At 43.9% G+C, this 23,786-nt stretch overlaps 3 protein-coding genes across 10 annotated transcripts; 1 reads left to right on the forward strand and 2 right to left on the reverse strand.

Annotated features, from left to right (window-relative positions):
- LOC131107236 (triadin-like) lies at window positions 1-17,856 on the reverse strand. 8 transcript variants are annotated; one of them, XM_058057073.1, is made up of 28 exons: window positions 15,646-15,966; window positions 12,281-12,496; window positions 12,022-12,072; window positions 10,873-10,995; window positions 10,778-10,804; window positions 10,208-10,234; window positions 8,138-9,637; window positions 7,889-8,074; window positions 7,747-7,809; window positions 6,724-6,759; window positions 6,585-6,638; window positions 6,445-6,513; window positions 5,932-5,967; window positions 5,801-5,860; window positions 5,667-5,720; window positions 5,545-5,592; window positions 5,014-5,460; window positions 4,793-4,852; window positions 4,665-4,715; window positions 4,540-4,581; window positions 4,427-4,459; window positions 4,302-4,349; window positions 4,194-4,235; window positions 3,984-4,118; window positions 3,198-3,227; window positions 2,748-2,780; window positions 1,785-1,829; window positions 1-1,597 (listed from the first exon to the last, which is right to left on the reverse strand). In XM_058057073.1, the coding sequence occupies exons 1-26, from the start codon at window positions 15,659-15,661 to the stop codon at window positions 2,749-2,751; spliced, it is 3,486 nt and encodes a 1,161-aa protein (XP_057913056.1). In that variant the 5' UTR covers window positions 15,662-15,966; the 3' UTR covers window positions 1-1,597; window positions 1,785-1,829; window position 2,748. The 8 variants fall into 8 exon arrangements, with proteins under 8 accessions (XP_057913056.1, XP_057913051.1, XP_057913052.1 ...); XM_058057072.1 differs by lacking the exon at window positions 1-1,597 and adding an exon at window positions 1,599-1,691; XM_058057068.1 differs by lacking the exons at window positions 2,748-2,780; window positions 15,646-15,966 and adding an exon at window positions 17,738-17,856 and having other exon boundaries at window positions 1-1,691.
- On the forward strand, window positions 16,830-21,268 carry LOC131107238 (tigger transposable element-derived protein 1-like). The gene is made up of 2 exons (XM_058057075.1): window positions 16,830-19,892; window positions 19,999-21,268. The coding sequence occupies exon 1, from the start codon at window positions 17,520-17,522 to the stop codon at window positions 19,332-19,334; it is 1,815 nt and encodes a 604-aa protein (XP_057913058.1). The 5' UTR covers window positions 16,830-17,519; the 3' UTR covers window positions 19,335-19,892; window positions 19,999-21,268.
- Window positions 20,926-23,781, reverse strand: LOC131107244 (proline-rich nuclear receptor coactivator 1-like). The gene is made up of 2 exons (XM_058057090.1): window positions 23,163-23,781; window positions 20,926-22,187 (listed from the first exon to the last, which is right to left on the reverse strand). The coding sequence occupies exons 1-2, from the start codon at window positions 23,508-23,510 to the stop codon at window positions 21,768-21,770; spliced, it is 768 nt and encodes a 255-aa protein (XP_057913073.1). The 5' UTR covers window positions 23,511-23,781; the 3' UTR covers window positions 20,926-21,767.
- Between the last annotated feature and the right edge of the window lie 5 nt (window positions 23,782-23,786).

Genomic DNA, 23,786 nt, shown 5'->3' on the forward strand with positions numbered 1-23,786 from the left:
GACTCAGTTTTATTGAATAAAGAATGATCTAATGTGTGATTGATAACAAAAAAAGTGATGATTGTGGGGAAAAAATATGAAGCTCTTTGACAATATTGAGCATCCTACTACTTGGCCATAAAGTGTGTGTAGATAAACTGCATTGTAACTATGAATAGCATTGTTTTGAGCACAACTTGAATTGTTTGTGATACTTGAAGAACATGAATCACCATACAACTTTATTATAAATTACTCATTTTTATAAACTTTCTATGAAATAAAATTATTCACATCTGGGTTCACACACTCTACAGGGCTCCATCATCATTATCATTATATTATCATTATTATTATTAAAGGAGAAATGAAAGCAACATGAGCCATCAGGCCGAAGAGTCACACTTAAAATCATGTGGACCTTGTTGACCCTATAATTCACACAAAAGTGAACATTTTGTGACCCAAAAATACAAGCAGCAACATAGTTAAATCCTAGCTTAGCTCGTGGCTAGCTGAGTGGTTAGCGCATGCTAGATAGCAACATGACAGAACCAAGCAGGAACACAATTAAAAACTTTAAAAGTGTCCTTGCGACAATTCCGACAATAAACAGAACATTAAAATGCTTTCATTTAATTTAGCAAACTCTGTTTAGCCAACATGCTAACGGCTAATCTGTCAAGTCAAAGAGGAAATATGTCTAATCAAAAAGTAAATGTGCACCGGTGTTCAACGTACATCATCATCATCATTATCATCATCAAGTCCGTGCACGTCTTAAGACTTGGAAAGTTGACCTATGACCTCATGTCACCACAGCAACACGTGTAGCGCCTCATGCTAAGTAAACACGATGGTCATGAAAAGGTTTAAAGCGTCTGGCTTTCTTTGAGCGTTTTCACCAAGTAAGACATCGATGAATAGCAAACGCTAAAAGCAGCGTAAGTGCCAACATGGCTGCTGTGTTGCCGCTGCATAGACGCCAAAGTGAGGTAAAGAGTGATGAATAACCAGCATGCGCTCATCGCAATGTGGGTCAGCGTCACGGCGTCTCACAGTTGGTCACGTTAAAGTAAAGGTCGAAATGTTGTAGTGTTTACGGCAAAATAATGCCAATGCTAACACCGCAGCTGGACATGATTGGTAGAAAGAAATGACTGACAAATCAATGCGGGGCCTCGGCCTTCGCCGTGCCTCAATGAATCGCCGAGTGTGTCCTGGTAGTGCTGTTTTTGGAGTAGGTTCCTGCCGTCTCTCCTTGTCCTTTCTCTGCTCTGTGTTGCTCTGGTACAGTGGATATATGCATGAGCTTTTTAAACGCCCTGTAAATTCTGCCTAGCAACAATTGGTGCAAAGATGTCACATGACCAGGAAATTGTCAAGTCAAATCAAGTCAACTCTTTGTTGTTTGTGTGTGCCGGTGTATGTGTCACATGTTACATGTCACCACTGGCGGCCAAAATGGCAGCCTGGTGGTGACTGAACAATAAATAAAGAGACTAGTAGTTCTGTGTTCTAGTGTAAACAAGTCCTTTCTCCAACCCGTGTCCTTATGGGAGGGGGTCCCGGTTACTGTCCTGACGTCCGGGCGGCTTTCTGCTGCTCCATCATGGACCTGATGACGGTGGGGGACATGGCTGGGGTGAAAGGCCGCAGGGGGTACTGTGCGTTTTTGCCGGGGACGTAAATACACTGGAAGTATCTTTGACCTGCAAGGACAGGAAGTGTGGCTTTAGTAGGGGTCTGGACTCATAATGCTGGCTAGGAGGATGAAATGCCGTTGGAAATCAAACAAATCTGACCTGATTTCTTCTGTTCGGTGGGATCAGCTCCTGTCTTTGACTTTTCTGAGAGAAACAAATAGATGATGCTGACAAAGAATGCTACTGCATGTCAGAACAGGATGTAAGTGCAGAGGGAGTTTTATCATGCATCAACAAAGTGATGAAATGTGAACGTACATCCACCAAGTAGTACTATTAGTTTGAATAGTGGATCTAATATACTGGAACCTCTAAAGCTAGAAGACCTTCATGTAGTTTCATACGACCAAAAACACCTTGAAAGTCACGCAACTTCAGAGTAGTTTGTGGGGTCTTTTTGAGAATAAAATTACAATAAATACAAAGTGATATTTAATGAAACGGCTGCACGGCGGATGAGTGGCTAGCACACAGGCCTCACAGGTAGGAGACTGGAGTTCAATCCCACCCTCGGCCATCTCTGTGTGGAGTTTGCATGTTCTCCCCGTGCGTGCATGGGTTTTTCCTGGGGACTCCGGCTTCCTCCCACATTCCAAAAACATGCTAGGTTAATTGGTGACTCCAAATTGGTCATATATATAAGGTAATAAAATAAATTGCAGCTTTTTATGTTATTCATTTAGCTAAGAAGTTATTTTTTTCCTCACCAGGGCTGAGCAGGCCCAGGTATTCTTCCTCACAGCATGAGTTGGTGCATGTTCTTCCACCGGTGAGTAGCGAATCTCATGAAAATCAACATTTTCATTAATTAATGCTCACGCGTTTGTGACCACAAAACATAGTTGTAGTTTCCAAATATGAAGTTTGTTCCAGCTTAGAGGTTCTGGGATCTATGGTGTCAAAGTTGGGAAGTGAGGGAAGAGGGAATGTTGCTACAGGACGACTCAGTAAAAGAAGAGAACATGAAGAGGATTATTGCTGCTAAAGCTACAAGCATTTCAATCATCTTCATGTTAGCCTCTTCATGTGGACTTCACTCCAGGAAAGACAATTAGACAATACCTCAGGCTCTAATGGAAGATCTTTTTCCTCCCTCTAATGACAACAAGCACATTAATAATAATCATAATAACCATCAGAATTATAACAAGGCACCACTGTCTAGTTATTACTGAGGTGATCTACTGTATCTAGCCATTAGTGTATTATTTCTCTTTGATTTCTGTCCTTTGTGCCAACTTCAGCATGTCATATGTCCTTTTGACCACTTGGGGGCGTTAGAATAATAAAAAAAGCCGTGTCTGTTAGCAGCAGTAGCATTAATAGACAGTTATTTGAAGAAAAAAATCCCCATAAACATGTTAGACGGAAATATTATTGACACCCTCCAAATGGCACAAGTATGTATTTAATGTATGGATACATTTTTATTGTCGACATAATGTTTCTTTCTCATCTAGCCATCTCATTGAAATGTTATGACAGTCAAACAATAAGTCTTTCTATACTTACTGGCTTTTGGAGGTTGTTTCTCTGCTTTTTCTAAAACAAAACAAAAAGAGTGTTTAATTGAAATAAATACACTCTGGAGTTCTGGTCACAAACCTTTACAGATGCTCCCTTTGCCGCCTGATCAGCTTTGCTCGTTGCGTATAATAATAATGCTGATATTAATATATTAAAAAGTAAAATTAGTGTCTTCATTTGGCTGTTATTTACTTTTAAAAACAACGTTGTTGTCGTGGTGAAATAGTTTGAATTATTTAAGGGTCAAGAATGTCAAATATCAAACTGTAAGAACATTCACAGAACCAAAATAGAAACCAAAACGTTAGAAAAAGGGTCACAATAAAGAAAAAATAATAACCCCTGCTTCAGCTGAAGCAGCACAGCTTCCAGTCTGGTCTTTTTTTATATAATTCCTGTAGAAGATCGTAATTTCGTTTTATTTCTCCTTATTTTTCTGTAACACTTCCTTTATTTTATTATGTAAATGTTGTAGTACTTCTCACTGCTTAGCAATAATGACGAGGTTGTCAACAAATACGGAACTATTTATAATTAAATTTTGTCAACGGCGGCTTAAGCGGGTACTTTTTTTTACAATAATTAATAACAGTCAACAAGGACTTGGTAAGTTGGTGACACACGCATGCAGCCTGACATCTTACACTTACTCGTCTTTCCCGCCAATAACATTGTTCTGGTCTTGGCGAAAGACAAAATGAATAGCCACACGTCTCAGTCCGGCCCGGACTCTGAAGTCCATTTTGGGTTTGGCTGCAACGTTGGTCTCACCTGGTTCTACTGTTGATGATGTTGAAGATTTGGCTTGTTTGTCTTCTTTGACCTGTGAGGTCACGTTGGCCCTCTTCTCGGGCTCCAGCCTGGTCCTCAGTCTGATTGTTGGTGAGCGCGGCTCTGCTTCGGGAGCTGGTAATGACATCGGAAGACGAGTTTGAAGACGTCAGGCCACCAAAAAGAAAGACTTCACATGAACTTGTTTACCTTTTTTGGCTGCAGAGGACCTGACTCTGGTCCTTATGATGTCTTAGAGGAGACAAAAACAATCAGTTTCCATGGCGACGATCCGGCCACTGACGGCCAATGACTCACCTGTTTTTGCTGATGCGGAACTTCTCTTGTGTCGCGTCATCATAGATTCTAACAAAGGAAGAATTATCACTGATGATAACATACATCGCCATGGCAACCAGTGTTATCCATATTAGCGGCTTCACCTCTCTTTGACATTTTGCTTCTCTCTTTTGGAGCTGTGGAAATAAAAGAAGGCATGAAGATCTGATGATTCTAAGCTTAGGGGTGAAATAATAACAAGATCATTACGAGTCACCTTTCTTTGGAGTTGCTGCTTTGTCTTTTGTGAGCGTACCACCTGGAATAGACAAGCATCCACACATCTTGTTAGTGTAGCAACATGAACCTAATGGACTGACCGTGGAGTCCAAAGTAAAGCACCTTCACTGCCAACGGTGCTCTTTATCTTCTTCTTCTTCTTGGCAGCTGCAGCTAGCAGAGTGGGATTTGAAACGGTTACACAGCAGGAGAAGATAAGGGACACAAGAGGTTTAAACCGCTTTTCAAACCTTTTTTTGTCGTGTCTTCATGAACCTTCTCTGCTTCTGGCTCCACTTTGGGTTCTGGTTCTTAAAAGGGGAAAGAGTGGAGGTTGAAGAAGTTGACTTTCGTATTGAAAACGTGACCCCATTCGCTCTTGTGACAGAAACAATGTGATATTCTTTTCATGGACGCATGCCCCTAAAAATACATCTACACGTCATTTAGCTGTGATTGGACTCTTCCTCACCTTTCACCTCAACCACAGTGGGTGGAGTCTGGACTTCAGACAGAGTGGGTGGGGCTTGTTCTGCAGCTTCTGGTTGGACTGGCTGCACTGGTTCAGCTTGTTGGACTGGTTGGACAGGTTCTGTTGGTTGGACTTGCTGCACTGGTTCAGCTTGTTGAAGTGGTTGGACATGTTCTGGTGGTTGGATTGGCTGCACTGGTTCAACTTGTTGAACTGGTTGGAGAGGTTCTGGTGGTTGGATTGGCCGCACTGGTTGCACGGGCTCAGTTTGTTGGACTGGCTGTACTGGTTCCGGCATCTGCTGCATGACAGGCGGTACCGGCTGAGGGTAGGGTGGTGGATAGTGGGCATAAAGCGGCGCCATCATTGGTTGTTGGTGATAAAGCGGCTGCACGGGTGGGGCAGCAGGGTGGACGGGATGAGCGGTCAGAACCGGAGCAGCCGACCCTTGTTAAATAAATGTAATAAAATAAAGACAACTATGTTCAGGTCTAATCAGAACATGACAGGAAGTGGAGATTTTGTGTGTACCTGAGACACTCGGAGGCAGGTAGGGGTTGTCTGTGACAATCTGATGAACTGGAAGATAAACATGTAGAAGTGAATGCAGAAAGTGTCGATCCAGTGAAAGGTCCGTGTTGTTTCACACTCACCATACCAGCCAGGAGCGGATGGCCAGTAGACTGGTGCTGGTCTGCAAGGGCCAACTGAAAGCAACACGGCAACAACAGATCACTAGGTTTACAATTACAATGTTATTTTGAAGGTATAAGAAGTGATGATCTACCATCTTGCTGTGGTTCTGGAACCTCTGCTGGTTTTGGCTTTTGTTTCTCAGTCGGTTGCTCTGATGAACAAACAGAAGCTGTTTAATTCTGATCCGCTTTAATGTGATCTTTTAGGAAATTAGTCACTTACCTGCTTTAGACTTCTTGCTCTTTTCTTGTCTTTTAGCTTTTAAAAGACAAAGGTGTGAAATACAAAACTAATACCCGGTTAAGTACAGCATACAATATATTCTGTATAAAGTGCTGCCTTGGTTAATGTCATGAATCCATTCCAGAAGGTCTGACTCTAACCAAAGCACATTTTCCCATAGAAAATCATGTAAATCCAATAAATGCGTTCCAGACACCCAAAAATTTTAACCCAAAACACATTTTTGATGACAAAATTAATTAATTTAAAAAAATAATTAATTAACTGAACATTTAACATCACCTTTACCTCGTCTGGTTGGGAAAACCGTCAATTATCAAAATAACAGATTGTAAACAGGTTTTATATGCCATAACTAACTAAAAATATTCAATTTATTACTATTGAATGCTGCTTTGCAGAAATTCACTTATCATGATTGTGTCTGGAACCAATTAACCACAATACTGTACTGTATGGATTATTGCATGATGTTCTGTTTGTGTACTGTACCTTTAAGAAGAGCTGGAATTCTCCTGATCCGTCTCATTTTTGGCTCCAAAGTGGCAATTCTGGGAAGAGCTGAGAAGTAAAGTATGTATTGTTTACACAATGTCCTGTCAGTAAAGTGTCATGTCATGACTGACTGCTACCTGTCCTCCTGGGTTTGCCATCAGATCTTTCTGTGCTCCTCACTGCTTTATGTTCTTCAGCAAGAATAAAAAAAGCAACATCACCTTTACCACCTTTTATCTGAACATCACCAAGAACCTTACAATGAATCCCACACACCTTTCCTCCTCACAGCAGAAACCCTCCTGGAAGCTTCTGCAAAAGTCCATGCACAAACATGGATGAAGTTGTCAAATTAAATCCAAAAATCACATGCTGTTCTTCTATCATTGTGTTCTTCTACCACAACATTTCAACATTCATTCATTCATTCATTTTCTACCGCTTTTCCTCACGAGGGTCGCGGGGGTGCTGGAGCCTATCCCAGCTGTCTTCGGGCGTAAGGCGGGGTACACCCTGGACTGGTCGCCAGCCAATCACAGGGCACATGTAGACAAACAACCATTCACACTCACATTCATACCTATGGACAATTTGGAGTGGCCAATTAACCTAGCATGTTTTTGGAATGTGGGAGGAAACCGGAGTACCCGGAGAAAACCCACGCATGCAAACTCCACACAGAGATGCCCGAGGGTGGAACATTTCAACATGATGTTCTAATATGATGCTCTACCATGATTCTCTACCAAGATGTTCTAACACAATGTTTTAATCATGTTCTACTATGATCTCCTATCATGATGTTCTACCATTATTCTGATATGATGTTATCCCATAATGTTCTTACATGGTGTTCTACCATGTTTGGATCTGATGTTCCTGTATGGTGTTCTACCACTGTTTTCCAACCTGGTGTTCTACCATGATGTTCTTCAATGATATTGTAACATGTTAGTCCAGCATGTACTGTACCGTGATGTTCTAACATGATGTTCTCACATGGTGTTCTGCCATAGTGTTGTGATATGATCTCATAATATGATATTCTAAGACGGTGTTCTACCATGACATTGTACTATATGATCTAGCATGGTGTTCTACCATGTGCCCTGTGATTGGCTCCAGCATATCTGCTACCCTAGTGAGGATAAACGGCATAGAAAATGGATGGATGGATGTTCTAGTATAGTGTTCTACCATGACCATGTTCTTACACGACAGTCTAACACATGATGATCTACCATGATATTTTGATGTTCTCCCATAATGTTGTACCATTGTGTTCCACCATGTTCTAACCTTTGTTGTCGGAGGTCCTGCCAGCAGACGTTTTGGTCTTAGCAGCAGTCATGCAGGGGCAGACTAGAAGAAAGGAAAAGCAGAATCAAGTCAGTTGAATGTGAATGTGACCAAGAAGCGGCCATGTTTTCTTCTGGCTGACCTGCGGGTGCTTCATCCCTCGCTTTGCTCGCCTTGGTTTCGTCCTCCTCATCCTCGTCTTCACCCCCCAGAGGGGCGGGCGTCATGGCTTCATACAAGCCAAGCATCTCAGCTTCATCTCCCTCATCCTCCTCTCTTTCAGCCTCTGATGCCACTTCCTGGACTGGAAGTGACTCTGCAGACGGCGCTGCATGAGAGACTGACATGAACTTTGACCTCATCGACCTCCATCATGATTAACGATAACTACCTGACAGCACGTCATCTTCATCATCGTCGTCCTCCTGATGAGACTCTGATGTCACGTCATCGTCAAGGAGAACTTCATCGACGGCCAGTGATGGCATGACCTCTCCTTCACCTTCCTCCTCTTCATCATCCTCATCCTCAGCCAAGGTGTCGCTAGTCTCAAAGGGAGGAAGGCTCAACTCTTCCTCTCCATCATCATCATCCTCCTCCTCCTCAGTGACATCGTCGTCTTTGTCGTCAAGATCGTAGAGGTCAGCATGAAGATCCTCGTCTTCCTCGTCAGTCGTGACAGAAGGGACATCTTCATCATCCTCCCCAACTTTGATGTCCTCCTTCAAAACTTGGAGAGGAATCTCCTCCCCCTCCTCTTCATCATCATCATCATCATCCAGAGGAGGAAGATAGGAGTCGTCTCCTGCAGCGGCATCATCTTCCTCCTCTTCCTCGCCATAGAGAAGCACAGGCTGTGAGAGCTCAGTGAAGGCATCATCTTCATCCTCCTCCTCCTCAGCAGGAACATCATCATCATCCTTGTCCTCCTCGTTGGCAGGGGCAACTTCATCCTCCTCTTCCTCCTCCTCCTCCTCTTTGGGAGGGGCTACTTCATCCTCCTCTTCCTCCTCCTCCTCCTCTTTGGCAGGGACATCTTCATCCTCCTCATCGTCCTCCTCCTTGGCAGAAACAACTTCATCTTCATCCTGCTTCTCCTCCTCCTCCTCCCCCTTGGCAGGGACATCTTCATCAGCGTCCTCCTCCTGCTCAGCTTCTTCTTCGCTGTCATCTTCATCAACAGTGTCCGCTCCCTCCTCATCATCATCACCTCTGTCTTTGGCCGCCGCCTCCTCTTCTTCCTCTTTGGTTTCACCATCTTCATCTGGGCCAGCCTCATCTTCTTCACTGTCATCTTCTCCCTCCTCCTTCACCACCTTTTCCTCCTCCTCTTCCTCCTCATCATCTCCTTCTTCCACTGAAGCCTCCTCCGCCTTCATCCCCTCCTCTTCCTCTTCTTCCTCACCAGTCTGTTCATCTCCCTCCTCCTCCTCTTCCTCATCACCGGCATCTTCCTCTTCTGTGGCTTCCTCCTCTTCTTCCTCACCAGTCTCTTCTTCTCCCTCCTCTTCCTCATCGCCAGCATCTTCCTCTTCTGTGGCTTCCTCCTCTTCATCCACAGCAACTCCATCTTCAGTAGCTTCCTCTTCCTCCTCTTCATAGTCCTCCTCATACTCTTCCACCCCCTCATAGTCTTCCTCCTCCTCCTCCTCCTCCTCCTCCTCCTCCTCCTCCTCCTCCACCAGTTCCTCCTCCTCCTCCTCATACCCTTCCTCCTCCACCAGTTCCTCTTCCTCCTCCTCCTCCTCCTCCTCCTCCTCATCTTCTACCAGTTCCTCCATCTCATCTTGGGCATCTTCTTCCTCCTCCTCCTCAGCAGCCTCCTCTTCCTCATCGTCCTCATGGACCACCTCAACCGCTGGCCGTGACTTCTTCACTTGCATGCCAATGACTGGAACAAGCATGGAGACAAGTCGCTAGCAACAAAGTAAAGTCAAGTAAAGTACATCAAAGTAAGTCATGTAAAAGACAAGTCAATTCAACTCGGGAAAATAAACGTCAAGGAAATACACTCAACTAAACTAAGTTCCATTTGACTAAAATAAAACTCAAAGTTAATAAACTAAATTAAACCAAAATAAAGTAAAATACAGTAAATTAAAATAAAGTAAATGAAACCAAAGTAAAGAAGAATTAGGCAGTAAATTGGACTACAGTCAAGCAAACTAAACAAAACTAAAGTAAATACTAAGTAATGCCAAATACAGCAAATTAAAGTAATTTAAGCAAACTAAACTAAACAAACTAAGGTAAATGAAACTAAAACAACTCAAGTACATTAAACTAAACTAAAGTCAAGTAAATTGAATAAAAGTAAATGTAAGTAAAGTTGCATGAATTAATGTAAAGCAAAGAAAGGTAAACTAAAGTCAAGTGAAGTCCAAAGTATTTCCACTTCTAGAGAACAATGATGGACTATCGCCGACATGTTTCCCGCAAACAGTAACGTGAGTGTACAGACCTTTACTTCGTGATGGTAGAAACTCCCCTGAAAGACAAGTAGAAAATACAAATTCAGTCGTAGCACACAGAATTCACGTTAAGTGAACAGATTAGCGATTAGCATCAAGCCATAGAAGAAAAACACGTGCGTTAGCTGGTAAGCTGTGTTTTATATTTTGGTCTTGTTGTTACCGGGGAAGAGGAAGGGCGTCTCCACAGTTAATGACACCAACACAGACAGTTAGCATCAAGTACCTTTTTTCCTCTTAAGCTTCACCTCCACTTGCTCCTCCTCCTCCTCCTCCTCCTCCAACCACGTCGACTCTTTGAGACGGTTCATACACTCAGTCAGGTTTTGGCACCGTGGATTCCATGTCTAGTCTACTACTAAAATAATACTCTGCAAGTGGGTTGTTTTTTAAGCTACATACACACACCCTGTGGGATACATTATGGTCGTCTACTGAGTTTCCAATGTTTGGGGCTTCTGCATGGATGTGCAGTGATGCGTTGTGATGCATTGGATGCTAAAAGAGCAGCAAGCTTTTTTTCAAATTTTTCCGGGTGTATGCGAGTGATGAGGACCAACCTTTTTTCCTCACAGCGTAGAGATTTCCTACAGAAAAGGAAGAAGACGTTTGAGAAGACGAGAAAAAGCCTACCAAGGTGTCAAAGAACATGTACCATCGTCTTCGGGTGCGATGAGGCTGGCAGCAAACTTTAACATGACGCTTACGACGTTGGTGGACGTCTCCACCACGTCGTTGACGGCCTTCACGGGGTCAGAGCCGATCCTGCTGAGGCCGCCTGTGAAAGAGACGTTGGTCAAAGACCTACTTTATTCCCCCTCATCCCCCATATTAAGCCAAGCGGAGGAGGAGCTACACTTTTGATTGACATGTGATTGAAAAGCATCAAGGCCATGCCGCTTTGAATACAACCTTTCACTTTGACTACTGCAATACAAGAGAATATTATACAATATATTATATAAACATCCGTCAAAGCACTACCTAACTGTCTCAGTCATCTTAAAGGTCTGATGCACTCACTGGCCACTTCATTAGGTATATTAGGTATTTCGAAAACCGGTTTAAAATCTTTTCAACATTATTCGAGCCATCTGGACGTGAAATAACACCCCATAGTCATCTTTACCCTTGTACGTATTATCCGTTATAGTAGATTATTGGATATTCAGAGTAAAAAAAGAAGCTATTTAGGTTAGTTCATTTTGTTGATGGTGGACAGGAAGTGACATTTGGGGTTCAGATTTGAGTTTTGTGCCACAAGTGCACCCCACATATGCAAGTTCAGATGATTCGTACGTCAACTATGTTCTCCACAAACAAACAAAAAAGCTGTCAGGATTTTGAAAGTGTACTTAATAAAGTGTCCAGGGAGTGCGATTCCATCCTTCTAATCTACAGTATGTCCAACCTACCTAACGATCACAATGCAAACTACTTTTGGACTTAAAAACAAGGATGCATCTCAATGAAACGTTTCAGGTGAGCTTAAACTGAAGCTCAGCACGAAGTTCAAATCTTTAAAAACCACATTTTTGATGGAAGTCCACAAATGTATCATGGTGGCTTTTAGAACATTTGAAGATCTTTTTGCTCATAGAAATACACAAGCATCATCACATGAAGGCATCTAGGTGTACCTCTAGGTGGGGTACGGACAGGCAGCAATGCACTTTGTGACAGCTAGGAGGCACAGTCAAGGTTAGGACAAAGTTAGTTAGTGAGGCTTGCTCTCTCTCTCTCTCTCTCTCTCTCTCTCTCTTTGATGGGGGGGCGGGGGGTTAGTAGGGGGGGGTGTCCTTGCCTCTACGCTCTGACTCCTTTAAAACCTTCCTGACGCCAGGAGTGGGGTGACCTGGTTGGATGAGAGACAGCGGCAGTGAGCACAAAGCACAAAGAGCAGGAGGTGGCAGCACCCGGCAGAAGAAGAAGAGGTTGTGGAGAAGATGCTTCGGTAGTGTGACAAACAAGATCAGACACTCTGCTTGTCTTCATCCCGACTTGGAAATATATTCAATAAAAAGTGTCAGCCGCATGTAGGTCATGACCCTGGTGGCCCTCACCTGAGATGGTTTTGTAGTCGGTCAGGTCGAACATGATGACAAAGACACATGACCATGTGATGATGAGGGCTAGGACCAGGATCCAGGCCAGCGGTGAGCTGAACGTGGAGTACAGGTCATCGGTGAACGTCTTCTTGGACAGGCGGACGGACAGCACGCCGGCGTCTCCGTTCTTACCGTCGATGACCATGGTGGTGGTGGCGGTGGACGACCTCGCTGAAGAGAAACATTGACAGAAATAAACTATTTTCATGTCAATTTCATTGAACAATTCCGATGTGGGGCGGCACGGCGGTCGAGTGGTTAGCGCGCAGACCTCACAGCTAGGAGATCAGGGTTCAATCCCACCCTCGGCCATCTCTGTGTGGAGTTTGCATGTTCTCCCCGTACTCCGGTTTCCTCCCACATTCCAAAAACATGCTAGGTTAATTGGCGACTCCAAATTGTCCATAGATATGAATGTGAGTTGTTTGTTTATATCTGCCCTGTGATTGGCTGGCAACCAGTCCAGGGTGTACCCCGCCTCTCGCCCGAAGACAGCTGGGATAGGCTCCAGCACCCCCCACGACCCTCGTGAGGAAAAGCGGTAGAAAATGAATGAATGAATTCCGATGTGGTACCTGAGACTTTGGCTGTATAGTCATGTATTGTATGCTGTTCTAGTAGCCCACTAGTAGGTGTGTGATGGACAAGAGCAGCAACAACAAGTTCCTGAGGGTGTTAGAGGATCCCTCAGTCCACCTGTTGACTCTACTCAGCTGGCACTGGCATCACCATTGCTGACTCAAACAGCTTAGCGGCAGCACAACACACACACACACACACCAACTCGCGGCCTGCTTACTTTGATGAGCTGAAGGACGCCACAAGAAATCAAGCAAAGCTCCAGTAATTTCTTTCACACTTTAAGGCTCATGTTCACTTGAACATCTTTTTTTTCCAGCAAATTATGACTTCTGACCTTATATGTCAAGAGGCAAAGGGCACTTTTTAAACCCTTTTTTAGCCGTAAATTGTTCTCTCCCTGCTGCAGTGGTTTGATAATCCCTTCCGTGCTGGACTCCTCCTTTTAAGGACAGCCCTTGTACGCCTTGCAGAGGAAACTCTGATCTGCTGAGAAGTGAACAAATGAGTGAAAACATTCCCTTAACGAGGCCAAAGCAAAGTCTTTAGCCTTGTCAGGCGAGCCTCCATGTTTCCATTTCCTCTGCTAGCAAGACCCTATGGTAACACTTAACAATAAGCTACAAAAAAGTACAGTAATTAATGAGGAACCATCCTACCTAACCTAACCTGACCACTATTCATTAGTTCCTCACTAACTACTACTACTCAGTAGTTCCCCAGTTCTTTATTAATACCTCAGTAACTACTCTAATGCATGTGCTTTAGTCATCAGTTCCTCAGTAACTACTCTAAATGCATGTGCCTTAGTCATTAATCCATCCGTAACTACTCTAAAAATATGTGCTTCAGTCATTAGTTCTTCAGTAACTACTCTAAATGTATGTGCCTTAGTCATCAGTTCATCAGTAACTACTCTAAATGCATGTGCCTTAGTCATAGGTCATCAGTAACTACTCTAAAAATATGTGCATTAGTTCCTCAGTAACTACTCTAAATGTACGTGCCTTAGTCATCAGTTCATCAGTAACTACTCTAAATGCATGTGCCTTAGTCATAGTTCATCAGTAACTACTCTAAAAATATGTGCCTTAGTCATTAGTTCCTCAGTAACTACTCTAAATGCATGTGCCTTAGTCATCAGTTCATCAGTAACTACTCTAAATGCATGTGCCTTAGTCATAGTTCATCAGTAACCACTCTAAAAATATGTGCCTTAGTCATTAGTTCCTCAGTAACTACTCTAAATGCATGTGCCTTAGTCATTAGTTCCTCAGCAACTACTCTAAATGCATATGCCTGAGTTCCTCAGTAACTACTCCACTCATTAGTTCCTCATTTGTTCTTTATTAGTTCCTCAGTAACTACTCTAAATACATGTGCCTTAATTCTTCTGTAACTACTCTACTCATCAGTTCCTCAGTTCTTCATTCATTCCTCAGTAACTACTCTAAATGTATGTGCCTTAATTCATCTGTAACTACTCTACGCATTAGTTCCTCAGTTCTTCATTAGTTCCTCAGTAACTACTCTAAATTTGTGTGGCTTAGCCATCTATTCCTAATTACTTCTCCAATAACTAAATGTATGTGCCTTAGTCATTAGTTCCTCAGTAACTATTCTAAATGTATGTGCCTTAGTCATTGCCACAGCCCCCGTGTGGGGGTACAGCAGGGCCTTCATCCTGACAGTCAACGCTGACTGAGGCGTTTGAGTCTCAAAGTAAAAGTTAAACGCAACAGTTCCAAATAGTGTGCTCAAAGCCGAGATTTTGGGAGATCTGTTTGACAGACAGTACGCCTGGGAGAACGTAGATGTCACAAACAGCATATTCCTCAACTGTCCAACACTAAGACGACATGTCCAAGGACATGAGAAACACCAGCACGGATGTGTGGCCCTTGAAACACAAGCTTGGACTTCCTGATACATATAACAAGGTTTAACCAAAAATATATCATGCTATAGCACAGCATTTCCACAAAATACTAATTTGCCACAAAATACTTTTTCAGTGGATTTTCACCGAGCATTTTGTTTCACAATACTACCTGCTTTGGAATTGTTCACACATGAAAACTGTACCGCTTCAAGCTGTTTTGGGGGTATTTCTAAAATGTTGTGCATGCCAGGCCACTCCATATGGGAGATAATACTTGCTAATAATGATAATAAACACAAACACAACAGCAACACTCTGCTCAAAACTGCTGTAAACACCCACAACAAAATCAGTTGAAAGACCCCGATGATGAAGCGCTGTCCAGCCAGTACACTTGACAGACTCACAAAGGGTGAAAATACTGAAATAAATTAATAAATTAATGAGTTTATGTACGCCATGCACCAAATTGTTATCTTCGAGAAGAAAGCTAATGACGGCAACGTCTACTATTTCCTGACAGTGCCTACGTCCATGATGGGGGGGTGGGTGACCAAAGAGTGGGCCGGGGACCATTTGCGGCCACGCTGCTGTTTGTTCAATGTTGCGTCCTTTCATTTTTCACCATGTGACCCTGTCTGGAAACAGTCTGGACACCCGTAACATAAATGGTGCAGCATAAATTGGACTGGATGAGCCTCAAGGCAAAAGGCTTGACTTTTAACACCGCAGTCAGCGTGGACGTCAGCAGGCTGCATTACAAATAGACGATACATGATAGCAGCATATTTTTAGACGCGTCCAATCATGCTAACTACCCTTCACACACATGGAAGTTCATATTCCAGCCATACTTTACCTTCTGCTTCAGTCATTGCGCTTGGCTGAAAGTCGTCTGTCCTTGTGGCAGTTTACGTTGCCATGAAAACAGTCAGTGATGGCAGGTCCTTCACTCCTGTGTAAGATTTAATCCCTGTGTTTAATCCCAAAGTGGTAAAGAAAATTGTGTATGTGTCACTCTTGGGTTCCAACACTGTGCATTCTTCACTCCGTTTCTTCCCCCCGCGAGACAACACAACCTGGTGGCTGCAAGCTGGAGCGAGGTGGTCCAGTTGGGGGGGGACAGACGAAGACCAGGATGAGGGTGTATTTGCCCTTTGGGGCTGCCTCAGAGTCAGCCCCACCTCCTCCTAACAGAATTAGATTTTGGGAGGGGTGAGTGAGACGTCGCCTCGTCCCGACAACTTCACATGTGGACAGCCGCAGCTTGACTCCACTTGGAAGTCTAATTAATTTACACCAACATGTGGACACTGAATGTGATTTGGTTGATGATAAGCAACCCAATCCACGGCCACATTCACGCCGTGTTTGTGACGTGCAGCAGCCGAGTTATTCTTAGAGCTGCTGCCTGCCGCTGCTGCCTTTTTAGGCCAGAGGCGTGACCTTAGCACCCTGTACAGTCCCCTCCCTTCCTCCAGAACGCTCAATGCAGAGCTGTCATGCATGGAGAAGGGGGGAATACTTTTAATAATGTGGTTTGAGCTCGACAAAGTTTTTACATTGACATTTTTAATGACAGTCCAGAAACAGCAGTTTATCTATGACCTGTGATTACAGTACATCTTGCTGTGATGTTTGTATTAACCTCAACGTTGCATTCAGACAGCCCGTCATACGAACATATTTACGAGGAGCAACGTGACAAATATCACTATTGTGCATGCACAATTTGTGCCAGAATGTGCTATTTATAGGGGTATCTAGGCCTGCCATGACAATAAATGAATCATTTCATTACAAGTTCTAATCACAGTTTTCAAATGAATTAATCACCATTTGCCACTTTTTATTTTACTTTTATTTTATGTAATTTAGGATTAAAAAATACAAAAACACAAACTTTTCATTATTTGAAGCGAAAATGAGAAAAGATTTAATTGGTCATATGAGAGGAAACACTCCTTGCCTGAAGATGGCGCATACAGACATCAACTGTTTGTCAACTACCATTTTCTACCACGATTAAAAAGCACACGAAGAAGAATACGATGCGGAAGTGGTCGTGGATTCCCTGTAAAGGAGCGTGTGTTCGTCATAACGGATATATTTTTCATCATATTATGTTAATGTGGACAAATGATGCTTCGTGTCCTGCGCTTTGATTCAACGTTTCCTGTGGTGTCGATGTTTGTGGAACACACAAGGACGTTTAATTGTTTGCGTGGAACCCGGTGACGTATTGAGTGGACGTTGCCTGTAGTTCAGTGATTGGCTGTGTCGTTCTCATAGGACTAGAATGTGACCAATATAATATAAATCCTTGGACGTTTTATTGTGGCGTTTTCGTGGGTAACAGTGTTGCTATACAGTGCTAACAATGGGTGAAGTGGCTAAGGCAAACCGCCGTGAACGAGCAGAACTCTTTACGTAACTCTGCATTGTTCGGGAATGAAAGCCTTATCCAAAACTATTTGGGCAGCTGCCTTGAATGAATAGTTGATATTGCTAACAGTGTTTATGTCTGAGAGGCAAATGAAATGTGTTCCGGTGGCAGCCATCATGCTTCTACGAACTCCCTATAGCAACGCGAATCAACACTGACGCCATATCCGGCATTTGGGTCGGAAGGCGGAAGTACCTTGAAGGGAACGCTTCGAAGCAAATATTTAATATCATTAACATTTCTTGCCGTTTGTATTGCTAAGAATTTAAAGTAATTATTTGTGACGGATGCCTTTTTTCAAAATGCCGCCACCACCACCTAAAAGGACCAATGTGACGAGGACGATAGAGCTAAAAAAAGAACTCATTGCCAAGTTTGAAAGCGGCGCACGAGTCTCTGATCTGGCTGCTCAATACAATATGGCAAAGTCAACAATATCGACCATATTAAAAAGAAAAGAAGCCATCAAAGCTGCTGATGTGGCAAAAGGAGTAAAAATACTTACCAGTAAACGCCATGTAAAAATGGAAGAAGTGGAAAAGATCTTGCTTGAATGGGTGACTGAAAGACAGTCCAGGGGGGAAAAGGTGTCCGAGCCGATTATTTGCGAGAAGGCAAGGCAGCTGTATAGTGACCTGATCAGAGACAGCCCAGGGGATAGTGCTGATGACTTCAAGGCTAGTCGAGGCTGGTTTGAAAAGTTCAAGAAGAGAAGTGGAATCCGTTATGTGGTTCGGAAGAGGGAGAACGTCCGTGCGGATATACAAGGAGCAAAGAAGTTTTCTGAGGAATTTCAAAGGTTTGCAGAGGGCGAAGGCTTTCTTCCCCAGCAAGTGTTTAATTGTGACGAGACAGGCCTCTTTTGGAAGAAGATGCCCAAGAGGACATACATCACGAGGGAAGAGAAAAGCCTACCAGGACACAAGCCTATGAAAGATAGGCTGACTCTCCTGCTCTGTGCCAATGCTAGTGGAGACTGCAAAGTAAAACCACTGCTTGTGTATCATTCAGAGACCCCCAGAGCGTTTAAAAAGAACAACGTGCAAAAAGATAAGCTGAATGTCATGTGGAGGTCCAATCCCAAAGCTCTGGTGACCAGGCAGTTCTTCTCTGAGTGGTTCCAGGAAGTGTTTGCTCCAAGCGTGGGGGAATTCCTAACGGAGAAGAACATCCCACTCAAAGTCCTTCTGGTCCTGGATGCGGCTCTGGCACAGCCTACAGGATTGGGAGAAGATTGGAGCAGCGAGCACGACTTCATCACGGTGAGGTTTTTACCCCCCAACACCAGCACTCTCCTCCAGCCCATGGACCAGCATGTCATCTCCAACTTCAAGAAGCTCTACACAAAGGCACTTTTCCAAAGGTGCTTTGAGGTGACCATGGAGACAAACCTCACCCTGCGGGAATTCTGGAAGGACCACTTAAATATCCTCCACTGTCTGAGCATCATAGAGACAGCCTGGGAACAAGTTAGCAAGAGGACGGTGCAATGTGCCTGGAGGAAACTGTGGCCAACCTCCGTGGTCCCCAGGTTCTTAGAAAACGTAGAGCCTGATCCCGTTCTGGAAACGGATGTGGTGGACGAGATTGTATCCCTGGGAAAGTTCATGGGCTTGGAGGTGGACAGTGACGATGTGGAGGAGCTGGTGGAGGAGCACACTCTCGTGCTAAGCACTGATGAAGTGCAGGATGTTGACCGGGAGCAGCAGCAGCAAGGCAATCCTGAGGAAGCTTCTTCTGACGAGGAGGACGCAAGCTGGAATGACAACATCCCCACGGCAGAAATCAAGGAACTGTTGGGCTACTGGGCCAAGACGCAGAGCCTTGTCACAAAGTGGCACCCCAGTATTGGCGTTGTGAAGAGGAACATCAAGCTGTTTGATGGAAATGTGGTGGAGCACTTCAGAAAGATTCTAAAGAGTCGTAAAAGACAAGCTGCATTGGACAATATCTTGTCACAGGAAGAGGCGAGTTGCGGCAGCAGCGGCGCTTCTGAGCTCCAAGCCTCAATTAGTGGAGTTAAAAGAAGAAAAAAGGACTGTGCAATGGAATGTGACCTGGATGAAGTCTTTATGGAAGGAGACCCGCCGTCCATGCAGTGACTTCCCTCCTCTCCTTTTCTCCATTATGCCATCATCAATATCATCAATGCTTCAATTGCTTTCTTTTTGCACTTACATGACCATTAAGAATGTTCAAATATTACCTCTAAAGTATTCACAATGCTTCTTGTGGCTTAATGTTGTCCTCTGGAACGGAACTCAAAACCTAATTCCATAGTCAGACCAGCCTTTTGGACAGTTTGAGTTGTGAGGGGCCACACTATGGAGATGTTTCTACCACGTACCAAAGCCTTCATGGTGTTTCCATCGGATCAGTAGATCAGGTCCATGATTCCGCCCGCTGCAAGACTGGGTCCCAAATATGTGACGAGCAGAAAGTCATCACAGTCTCAGGACCGAGAGACTGACACATGAACTTGAGCCGGAGAGAGGCACCAGGAACAAGTCTGGAACTCTGGAGCAAGTCAGGCCAGTCAGCATCAAATGTGGATGCCAGGCAGCGACAGGGACCCGGCCGAAGGTGGTCAAGATACCTGGAGCACAGGCTGGGATGAAGAAATGACAACGTATTCTGGAGCAGAGGAGGAGGAAATCCTGGTAATTATTTCCATCCTGTTTATTTGTGTTTTGTTGTGTAAGTAGAGAGGAAATAAACAAAATTTCGATTGATTCTTCTTGAATATTACTTTCTTTCTTTTTCAAGACTTTCACATGAAGAAGATCCAGAGTGGAAGTGGAGACAAGACCTGCACCTTCATCCATCCTCCACGCACCATCAATTAGGGGTGTCATAAGATGACAGTCTACCAGAGACTTTAACAAAAGTATAATGAAAAAAATATGACAATATATTGCAAAATGTCATATCTACTACTACTACGACTGTGATATCTCCTGCACTCTGTATGCTAGCGGCCCCGCCTCCACCCACTGAAACAGATTGTATGGCTGACAAAAGGGCTCACTGCGTTCATGCTGTTTTTCTATGAAACACGCCACAGTACTGAAACCAGTGTACAGTGAACTCTCTTCTGGCCTGTTGGGAGGTGAGAGATGCATGCACATTCCAATATGTTGAAGCTGGCAAAATTATCCGCTCCATTGTTTTTCCATTTTGTCAATATTCTGGCAATAAGGAAAGTGACTGATTCAAAACCTGAAGTATTGTGGATTTCATTTTCATTGGGTTGTTTGTCTTATGTTTCACTAAAAAGCTTTTTGCATTCCAATTTCAATGTAAAATACAGTGTAGTCACATTATGTTGCTGTACATTATCATTACCTTCATGAAAAAATGTGTCAAATTGTTGACTATCATTTAGGAAAAAGAAATTATTGTGGTAGTACTAGAAGTGATCAACAATTTTCAGTCATGTTATGATAGGTAAATGTGAGTAGATAAACTTTGTCAAACCGCCAAACATAACTAATACAGGTGCATGCATGTTTGGAAGAAAGCAGGATATAATCCTTAAAGCACATTTGAAAGTCAACTCCCCCTTAGGCAGCTACCTATCGGTGACATACGGCAGCTTGAAACAGTAGAACACAATGTGAAGTAGCAAAATAAAATGCGAGAAAGAAAAACTCGCACAATGAGAAAAAAAAATCCAGGGAATGTGCTAACATGTTATTTTGGTAACTAATCCTTTATTGTCACAATGTAGTTATAAAATACTTTGTTGAATATTTTGAAGGAGTGTTGATGTTCGTTATCGCCCTGAGTGCAGTCACATGGCTTGGACCAGGCATCCTCATCATCATCTCCATAGCAGCTTCGTGTGGACTTACAGCCATCAAGAACATGATCATGTTGACATTACATACACAACCAAAAGCATTAAAAAGGTTCTCTTCCGAGTAAGACGAGAGGATGGCTTCATTCTGTCCTCATGATCATCTAAAAGAGATTGTGATGATGACACGTCCCACAAGTTTGTTATTTGACTAAACAAAACAAAATAAAGTTGAAACGTTCATCGTAAAAGGAACACCAGAATGATTGGTCGGAGGTGAGGTCTTTTCTGTTGTCTTCATGATTGCAGTGTGTTCCGTCTTTGCGCACGGCCACTCATTGTCTTGCCTGGAAGTGCTTCTAATGGTTCGTGAATGTTTCACATCTTCTACCGAGGAGCCTCATCACCGACACAGTTGCGTCTGACCAGCGAGCAGCCTTCAGTTAGTCCATAATGTGCGTGCTCCTGGAACTCCACGCCAGCAGGAGTCGACTGCTCAGCGGGAGCCATCATTTCATCAGTCGGGATTTGTCTTTCCCCTTGCGGGGGAAAAAAATACTCAGTAACAAAACTAGAATCTCTCAAATGGGAATACACAAAAATATTATGTACATTGAGTGGTAGAAAAAGTGCATCAGGTGCATCACGCAAACATGTTAGTCCAAACAGAGGGACCACCATGTGACCGAGGGTCCTCACGCACGGCGTCCGGAAGAAAACCAAAAAAAGAGAGCGGTCACACCTGATCCTGAACCTTTAACAGCGACTTTAAGTGGACCGTCATCAGCTCTCGACTTTGGTTCCTCCGCTGCGGCCCGTCCTCCCCGACCCAGTGGCTTGGTGGCTTGGGTAAGACGCTCGGTGAGGGCGGCTCGCTGAACTTGGCCCCGGCGTAGACCTTCTCACCGTCTTTGAGGTGTTCGGCCATGGCATCCGGAGGCGGTGCCTTCTTTACATTGTTCTGCTGCGGATGAGACTGAGGCTTGTTTGGGCCGCTTTTCCCGCTTCGTTTTGGCGGGGTTTGGCCCGGGTTGTGTCGGCGGATGCTTCCGTGGCAACCGGCGTTGATCTGCTCGTGTTTTAGTAAAGCGCGGACTGCCGGACCCACTGGCTGAACGGGTCCTCGCTCCAGTCGGCCACATTTGGATTTCGGCAGCTACAAAGGCCAGAAATTGAAAAACAAAACAGTCAACTGTGTTGCCATGGTGACCGTCTCCAGCATACATCTGGGGTTGCAGCCTTTCATGGCAGTGGTAATGCACACTCCTGGGGCAAATACCTCGCCTTTCATGACCACTTGTATCCGATAACCCAGTAAGTGCATGTTGTTTCCTCTTTTTCAATTTTAACGGCTACCACATGGGAATTTAAAGCGGTTTTGTGATACATACTAGCACCTAACATGTAGGACCAAGTCCATTAGTATATAGCCGCTGTATATGAATGTGTGGGTAGGCCAGACATGATAATCAATTAACTGCATCATTTTGCCCACCTCGATATACTGATATGTGTCTGTTTGTTTTGCTCCTATCGCTTTAACTAACAGGCTGGATGACATGAGAGTTCATTCTGTGCATCAGTTTCAACACCCGGGCCCATTGGTTAATTGTGTTGTTTATTTTATTTTAAAGGTTTTGACATTCCAATCACGATTAATGTTAAACAGTCCTGATAAATTAAAGTTAATTGCTTTTGATACTGTGTACAGCACTTCCAATATTATGCCATATCATTCCATTCATGACAAAATGGTCACAAAATGATGTTGAATGAATACTTTGTAAGAGCCAGTGAAAATTGTTGTTGACAGGGAATCACTTCTGCATGCTGTCACTACCATCATAAAGTAATATGTTCCTTTGAAATGGATAATATCATAACTACACAGTGTAGTGGTCTCATTAAGACCTCCACCTCCCAGTAAGCCTTCTCTCCCACCTTTGCAACACCCCTCCAGTGTTTAAGCAAACCTCAAGGGGTAGTAGTAAAGACTATTTTGTGTATTTAATTTTTGTATCCCTGCATCTTATATGTACTTTGTGTGTTAGGTGTTTATGTTGTCATAATTATGCACAAGAATGAAGTTCTATCATCCTGGAAAAAAAATAGGAAGTAGCAATGTGTTTACCTCTTTCTTTGTTTCCTGTTTCAAAAGATGTCGGGTCATAATGACGCCTTGAGTTCGGACAGGCAGGTGGGAGCCAGGTTGGGCTGCAGCTTTGGGATCAGACGAGGGGGGCAGGGAGTTGTTGTTGTTGTTGTTGTCTGACAAGTGGGCGCTTCTTGCTGGGTTTTGGTGATGCAGCGGCGCCGCCGTCGACCGAAGCTGCTGCCTCTTCTTGCCGCCTTTCTTCAGGTTCGCCAGCCTCGGTCCAACGTTGCTCAGCCCATCGCCACCCCGAATCACCGCCAGCGGGTGGTTGTTCTCGCAGTTACCAATGCGTGTCTCATCCCTGCCGTCCAACATGTAAAACATGTACCATAAAACAAAACAAAACACGCTGTGCAGCGCCTGCTAGCTAACGACGTCACAAGCTAGCTTTTGTGATGCTAGCAAGAGAAGCATAAATGCAACAATAAAATGTAACAGGTTCTCTCACCGCGTAAAACGTGTCTATCGTATCGGGCGTTCGTAAGAAAAAACATTAGACATCGCTCTAGCATAGCATGCAAAAGGACATTTAACGTCGATGCGGCTCGTCAATAACCCAGAGCAGCTCTGGCAAAACACAACATATTCGCTTCCGGTTTC

The sequence above is a fragment of the Doryrhamphus excisus genome, chromosome 19 (assembly GCF_030265055.1).
Source record: "Doryrhamphus excisus isolate RoL2022-K1 chromosome 19, RoL_Dexc_1.0, whole genome shotgun sequence".
NCBI classification, from domain to species: Eukaryota; Metazoa; Chordata; class Actinopteri; order Syngnathiformes; family Syngnathidae; genus Doryrhamphus; species Doryrhamphus excisus.

Bases quoted from the DNA above. Each gene is read 5' to 3' on its own strand.
- LOC131107236 (XM_058057067.1), bottom strand. The intron at 4,582-4,664 runs GTGCTTTACTTT...TGTCTATTCCAG, and splicing joins GAGCACCGTTGGCAGTGAAG to GTGGTACGCTCACAAAAGAC. The intron at 1,692-1,784 runs GTCAGATTTGTT...CTGTCCTTGCAG, and splicing joins CACCGAACAGAAGAAATCAG to GTCAAAGATACTTCCAGTGT.
- LOC131107238 (XM_058057075.1), top strand. From the start codon at position 17,520: ATGCCTTTTTTCAAAATGCCGCCACCACCACCTAAAAGGACCAATGTG.
- LOC131107244 (XM_058057090.1), bottom strand. From the start codon at position 23,510: ATGTTTTACATGTTGGACGGCAGGGATGAGACACGCATTGGTAACTGC. The intron at 22,188-23,162 runs GTAAACACATTG...TGGCCTTTGTAG, and splicing joins AACAGGAAACAAAGAAAGAG to CTGCCGAAATCCAAATGTGG.